Source organism: Cyphellophora europaea (assembly GCF_000365145.1).
Source record: "Cyphellophora europaea CBS 101466 unplaced genomic scaffold supercont1.10, whole genome shotgun sequence".
NCBI classification, from domain to species: domain Eukaryota; kingdom Fungi; phylum Ascomycota; class Eurotiomycetes; order Chaetothyriales; family Cyphellophoraceae; genus Cyphellophora; species Cyphellophora europaea.
This window is the reverse complement of record NW_008481798.1, coordinates 163,786-170,838: the sequence shown is the minus strand read 5'-3', so window position 1 is coordinate 170,838 and position 7,053 is coordinate 163,786. Positions and strand designations below refer to the sequence as shown.

The following is a 7,053-nucleotide window of genomic DNA, read 5'->3' as shown; positions in this document are numbered from 1 at the left end:
CCCCCCCCCAACGACAACTCAAGCATCACTTTTCGGAAACGCACCCCTCTTCCTGATCCTACTCCCCCACCGATAAAACACCCACGGAATCGGCAGCATCGCCACCGTCACAAACCCCAACAGGGCACTCGCCCAGCGAATCCCCAACCCCTCATACATCTGCACGCTAAACAGCGGAAACGCGGCGCCCAAACCGTACCGCGCGAAACTGTTGGCGCTCATGGCGCTCGCGCCGCCCATCGCGCCGTACGTGTCCACCAGATACGTCGCCGTGGTGTCGAACAGCAGCAGATTGCCGCAGCCGAAGACGCCGAGGGCGACGGTGGGCACGATCCAGTGCGTCGACGCATCACAGGCGCTGAAGCCGAACCAGAAGAGGGAGGGGGGCAAGAGTAGAGAGCCGAGCATGGCGGCATACAGGCGTTCTTCGGGAGGTAAAGGGCGGGGGTCGTGCGAGCGGCGGCGGGAGAGGAGTTGGGAGCGGTAGCTGAGGCGGTCGATGAGGAGGAAGAGGAGGGTGGCGAGCACGGAGCCGATGCCGATGGCGAGGAAGGGGAGGCCGGCTTGCCCGGTCGTGAAGCTGGAGAGAGAGAGGGGCTTAGCATGGACAGTACTGCATAAGGGGGGTGTTTCATGGGATAGGTAGATGAGAGGGAGAAATTGGAGCTCATGGAGGAGCCGGTGGGTTTGGAGGCAACAGAAAATGCCAGCTTGAGGTTCATATGGGAAGGTTTGGACTTACTGGTAGACGGTTCGGTATACATAGGTAACGGATGTGAAGAAGGCGAAGAGCACGCCAAAGGTGAAGGCGCTGTAGGCGGAGAAGGCTAAGCAGATGGGCTCGGTGAAGAGCATGCGCATGGAGCGCACGCAGGTCACGTTGAGGATCGCGGTGATGCGGCGTAGCCCACCCGGCAAAGGGTCGTGGGGTGGCGGGAGGTTGTATTTCTTTGCCCGCCGGAGCAGGATGACTTTCTTGTAGGTTTCTTGCTGGAAGAGGGAGAGGGCGTAGGTGGCGCCGCCGGCAATGAGGAGCATCCACTGGCCCCAGCGCCACGTGGAAAGTTGCGTTGGGTACGAGGACGTGCTGGGCCCGAGGGCCGGGCCGAGGAAGGGCATGAGGATCCAGAACGCGGAGCCCGTGGCGCGGTCGATGGGTGCCCATAGGTCGGCGTTGGTGCCCGCGCCGACGGCAAGGGGCCCGGCACCGATGGCGCCCGCGAGGAAGCGGCAGGCGAGGAGGGAGGCGATGTTGTGGGAGAGGCCGGCCCCGAGAGTGAAGAGGAGGGAGACGGGCGTGCAATAGAGGTATACGACTCGACGCCCGTATGTTTCGGAGAGGCCCGCGGATATCATGGGTCCCAGGCCGAGGCCGAGGACGTACAGCGACAGGCCCAGCGTGGCGACCGTCGTGGAGACGTTGAGTTCCTCGGCCACCTGAATGATTCCGGGCGAGTATGTGCTGCTGCCGTACGTAACGACGAAAGAGAGCATGGCGGTCACGCCGGCGTGGTATAGCTTCTTGATCATCGGCCAGTTGTGAGGGTTTTCTGGGTCATTGGGGCCATCCCAGTCCATTGCAGTCTTTGGCGTGTGAGGTGTGGCAGCCGCCTCATCCCCTGTTGCGGTGTTGGGTGAGCTTCGGTGCGAGGCATCTTGATCTGCCTTCTCGTCTGTGCTGGGCGTGTGACTGATCGTTGCAAGCTCTCCAGAGTGGCTGGATGCCGAGTCCTCCGGTAGAGGAGGTTTGGCCTTCTCATCCATACCCTTTAGCAATGTGAGCTCTGTGCAGCAGGAGACAACTGTGAGAGGACCTGGAGGTAGTCTGAGCTTTGAGAAAGCAACTGATACATAACCCCCAACGATACAGGCGGCACAGCGTGCGTTTAAAAGAGGCGGCAGTAGGATGATCCCCAAAGCCTAAAGAAAGTTGCTTGGTAAAAGCACTTGTCTAGCAGAGCCATGTTTACTCTCTCGGCACAAGAAAGCAACCCCATAGAGACAAAAGCCTGCACTAACCTCCTTGCCGCGTAGAACAGATTATAGAGCACAAGGGGCTCAGGGGGAGCTCAGTAATCGTATCGGCGGAAAAGCAGCGTGCAGTCGTGACATCTTCCTCGCCGTGGTTGCGCCGAAATAGCAACCTAAACGCTCTATTGCGCTTGGATGTCGTGCTCATAGCATTGCCTTGCGGCCGTGAGCGCCTGTTAGCTTTGGGGAGACGGCGTTGATGGCGGCCAACAAAGATTACTGATCGCCTTTGCTCGAGGCTTGTCTTGGCCCGAGGCAGTAAATATCTGCATCTGATTGGCTCGGCGGACAACCGGCATTGTGGACGACAGCGCAGTCGGTATGGTCGATTAGTGATTCAGCAAAGTCCACATGGTTTAGCTCGAGATATTCGTCCTTGCAGCGAGAGTATGCCAAAGCTTGAGGGCATGAACGGGGATTGCAACAAGCGACTGCCCGGTAGGAGCCTGTTGCAATGTACATCCTGGGACGTTGACAAGTGGGAATTCGCATACTTGTGCCACAGCTCTCTACCGGGCACATGGAGTGGCTCTGTGACTGGAGACTTGGCTGGCTCAAATGTGCAGCCTGAAGTAGCCATCATGGGCGGGATACAGACCGACATACCGTCTCTGCCGTCCCCCTTCCAACACCATGGTTGGGATGGAAGAGACAATATAATCGTGATCTGGAAACCTGAGTATCGTTTATGTACATATCTGCACATTCAGTTATAACGTTCTGAGTAAGACAACACGTTCCGTGGAGCAATCTCGGGCGCGCCTGTTGCAGATGCAGTACAGTCAAGTCACACTGCTTGCTGAGTGGACAGAGGCTCGTACTCTTCCTGGGCTTAGTCAGCTAGTTGCTGAACAGCATTGTAGAGCTGCAAAATGAAAACGGTAAAGGCTATAAGCGCCGCCTGGAAGTGACATTCGTCTAAGGTCTAGGTATCGTCTATCTATATCCAGGACCACTTTCGGAATACATACCTATAACTTCACCGTTTGCTTTGTTGGTGGAGGTCTCATGATTGATTGCTGGGATTCGATAGCGACCAGGTTGCCAGCCTCATCAAACAAGCGGGCTTCAGAATAAGTGCGGCCACCCTCGCCCGCGATAGCTTTCCGCTCCTTGAGGTGCCACTTGGTAAGGTCGAAACTGTTGGAAAAGACGCGCAATGCAAAGTCGAGTGATGAGCAAGCGCCAACGTCTTCGAGGTACTTGTGATCATGGATCAGTGGTATGAAGGCCAGGCCACCGTCCATGTTGAATGCCAGAGCGGAGACTTGGTCGGCAGTGGTAGGTAAGTCACCTTTGGCGCGATACCACTCGGCAGAGACTTTGTCAACAATCGGCAGATGGTCTTGATCGGTGGTGAGATGCTTTGCGAAGCCAAGCAAGTTCTGGCCGGAAACGCCTTCGGGACATGGCTTTTGTTCCCAGCATCGGCTCATTAGAATGAACATGTCATCGAGACGAGTGCCCGAATGTTCCGTCGCCATCCCACCAGCAATAAAGTGATCGCGTGCCTCTGACTTGGATTGTACCTGCGGCGGCATCTGATACTGGCGAAGAGGTGCTGGTTGGAACACCATGAATGCAGCAGGTTCGGTAGCCTGAAAATCAGCGGTGACCTCGAGACATCTCCGCTCCGAACCGTCAGGCAAGGTTTGCGATACGACTACTCGTCGAGTAGCAAAAGACTTGGTCTCTCGAATTCTGTAAACAGTGCATTTGACCGACCGGTCAATCCTGGCCGGGCCCAGGAAGAATCCGAGGCAAGAGTAGAGATTAAACCCCGTCTTCACGGTCTGGCTGGCAGCATTCATGGCGAAGGCTCTCGTGCAACCGCCGTAAGCAATTGATTCTGGTAACGGACCACGGTCAGCATAGGGACGGGTTGCGCCGTCGAAAGGGGGATTTACTCTTATTTCCCATGCGGGCCGGGGGTTCCTTGGAAATGAACACATCTTCGGCGACCTTCTCGACTGCCATCTGCTTCAGCAAAGCGTTGACCTCGTCCACAGGACCCGCCATAATTGCGGCCGGCGGTTCGCGAAAGGGTTGTCAGTTCATGAATATCATCAATGCTTATTTGCAAGGTGTCGTTGATGCTTGACGGGACGGTCTCGGTGTTGGTGAGTAGCCGCCGGAGACCCGGTACCTCGGTACCACGGTCTGGGCACAGGCCTCAGCCCCCAGTCGCCTGTTCGGCCGTGCTCTAGAGTTAGGATGAAATTCGGGCGCAGGAATTATGAATAACATCCAAGCCCATACTGTATGTACTCCTGACTGAGCCCAACAGCAACCAGGGCTGCGACGATAATGACGTTTTGCGGCTCGTAGCCCCTGATGGCTTCATCATGGCCGCCCATCTTTTCTTAATTCAAGCATGCCAAACGACAAGCCCAAGCCACCCGTCAGAACGCGAAATCATTGCTGCCTTCGCCGACGACCGTCGCATTGATTTCTCAAGGGCATGTTGCGACCAAAAGACCGAAGACAAGCTTATCTGTATCCCAACGCGACTTATTCCGCGAAATGGTAGCCTGCCGGTCTGCAGCGACGAGGCTGTTCGGGGGCCGGCCTCTATGTAAGAATGAGTTGAGCCCAAATCCGACAAGTCTCGGTGGGGATGATCCGTCTTATTCTTAGGCCTAACCCTGGTTGAGCATCCAAGCGTCCAAGCAGGAGGGTAGGTTTTCTCTCCACTAACCCCCTGGAGCAGCTAATCGCATCTCGTTTGCTCCGCCTTAAGCAGGGACAGACTATGCCCAGAAGGACTAGAGTCTCTGTCAGCCGGGCTTTAACTTAGAAGCAATCCTACCTAGAGATGATTACAGGATCGCCCACTCACCACCGTAATCCTCTACCCTCTGCTTACCGAAGGCTCACTACGCACTCTCGACGTCTCGCTTTCTTCGCGAAAGGATTCCTGGTCATTATCAACACCGCCAACACTTCTTGAATCGCAGCCGCGTAATCGCTACACCGATAATCGCCTTGAGCTTGGCTGTTGCATCATCGGCCAGCCGGCAGTGAGCAACATCCGAACCAAACCACATCAGCCCTGCGCCGCCCAGGTCAGCAGCTAATTTCGACCACCTTTTACTGAGACAAACGTCCTTCTCGAACAAATATCGCAATCGCTTACTCCTCACCACCACCACCACCATCATCGTCCACCGTCGCAATGCCTCGAAAGGTCGCCTACACCCAGGTGACCCCAATCCCATCCCATATTCCCCGCCAGCTGGGTATCGACATGCTCCACAGCCACGGCGAGCTCATCGAACTGAACCCACTCGTCCTCAGTTACAACCAGATTAAACCTCCAAGAGACGCTCCGGCCGACGAATACTTCTCAACATGGTACGAGATCACCGAAAGAATACAGATTATACCCGGTACCGGCAAGCTGGGCTCGGGCAAGATTAGCTTCAGAGGTGTCTACCATGACATGCCCTGGGGTCTGCAGACTCACGTTTATGTTCCCGGCGGTGTCGATCTGCGCGTCAAGTACTCCATCCGTGGGAACCAGCCAGGTGAGCCGCCAGAGGCCCGTGAGCTCGGTAGTCAGGCACCCGCCGATGGCCTTTACTTGCGCGAAGATATCGAGATCAAGTGCAACTTTACTATGGTATCCTTTGTCAAAAAGGGAATGAAAGAAGCTTCTAAAGTCATGATTGCGCGCCTGATCAAGAAAGCAGAGCTCATTGATGCCGAGATCCTACGACAAATGATGGATGCCCACAAGCTTCAGGACGAGCAGCAGAACATGGCCGGTCACTCGCCTCAACCACCTGGATCACCTGGCCTGTCTGCAACAGGTCAGGTACCTTACTCGCCTGGACCCGGTCAGGATCCTTTCAGTAAACGCCATACTATGATTTCAAGCTCGGACGTTCTCCGGAAGCGGGAAGAGTCGCTGCGTCAAGCACTATACAACAATGGCACTCTTCAGCCTCAACCCAGCCCAGGTATTCCTCACCCCAACATGATGGAGATGATGGGTTCGGTACCCGGTCAAGGCCAGGCTCCGACGCAGCAGTTCCACAACAGTAATCCCGGCCTCGCAATCGAAATGGAGGGCGATACATCCTTCAATCACCGTTCCCCAATGCCATCACCAAACATGCAGTCACAAGGACATCGTGCTTCAACATATTCGGAGCTTTCGGGCGAAAACGGTTACAATCTTGGTTCGCGACCTCAGAGCACCCCTCACGGAGGTACAGAGGCCAGCTCTGGATGGGGTGGCTCACAAGCTAGCTCTTCTAGTCCGAGAGTTGAGCAAGCTCCAGGCCAGTATCGTTACAATCCCAGAGACTTTGCGTCGGAGCTACCTGCGGGGAGATGAAAGGGCGGAAACCTCCGATGATGATTTACGAATTACGATCGAACGGTCTGTTCATTGCCTGTAAAACATGCAACGCGAGATGAAGAGGACTTGGCCCTAGAGCCCCCCGTCCGGACTCAATACGGAAGGTAGAGTACTCGGCAGACCTCTACATGGTAATCAGGCAGTCGCTACAATAATTCCTGAGGGTTGGACCAAAAGGAGACGGTAGTCGAGGACCGCCCCCGGCGGAAGTGAAGGCCTCAAGAAGATTCGACCCAGGCGTTTACGATCGTTGCAGAGTCGAGAGAGGATATACGCATGTCTATGGACTTTGGATCTTTTGTTTGTGATGGCTAGGATACCCATATTATGCTCTTCAATGTCGAATAGTTGCAATGTTTATCTAGGAGAAAGGTACATGGACTTCGAATGAAGACACTTGTTTCTTTAATTCAAAATCAGATCTCCTCTCCCTTTGCATTCCCAATACAAGTCGAGATCCTGAGCCGCCGCGCAAAGATGGCGCTTCGTCCTAATGACCTCATCCGACGCCCTTTTCGTTGCTGTGCCTCAAAAAAAGAGGCACATCAGGCCTCCCATTCGGAGCAAGTCTGGGCATTACAGGAAGTTATCTCATCACCAGCCGAACCAAGGCGGCGAACAGTCTTTATTTCGCACGCTGGGCGCCTGACAATTAC

The 7,053-nt window shown here is 55.2% G+C and overlaps 3 protein-coding genes across 3 annotated transcripts; 1 reads left to right on the top strand and 2 right to left on the bottom strand.

Moving 5' to 3' along the window:
* Positions 1–18: 18 nt before the first annotated feature.
* Positions 19–1,764, bottom strand: HMPREF1541_09145 (uncharacterized protein; the record flags this gene model as incomplete). The annotated part of the gene is made up of 2 exons (XM_008713820.1): positions 19–580; positions 743–1,764. 2 exons carry the CDS (start codon positions 1,762–1,764, stop codon positions 19–21), a joined length of 1,584 nt encoding a protein of 527 aa, XP_008712042.1.
* Positions 1,765–3,002: 1,238 nt separating this feature from the next.
* Positions 3,003–4,050, bottom strand: HMPREF1541_09144 (acyl-CoA thioesterase II; the record flags this gene model as incomplete). Its single annotated transcript, XM_008713819.1, has 2 exons — positions 3,003–3,880; positions 3,939–4,050. 2 exons carry the CDS (start codon positions 4,048–4,050, stop codon positions 3,003–3,005), a joined length of 990 nt encoding a protein of 329 aa, XP_008712041.1.
* Positions 4,051–5,206: 1,156 nt separating this feature from the next.
* Positions 5,207–6,373, top strand: HMPREF1541_09143 (uncharacterized protein; the record flags this gene model as incomplete). The annotated part of the gene is made up of 1 exon (XM_008713818.1): positions 5,207–6,373. The coding sequence occupies one exon, from the start codon at positions 5,207–5,209 to the stop codon at positions 6,371–6,373; it is 1,167 nt and encodes a 388-aa protein (XP_008712040.1).
* Between the last annotated feature and the right edge of the window lie 680 nt (positions 6,374–7,053).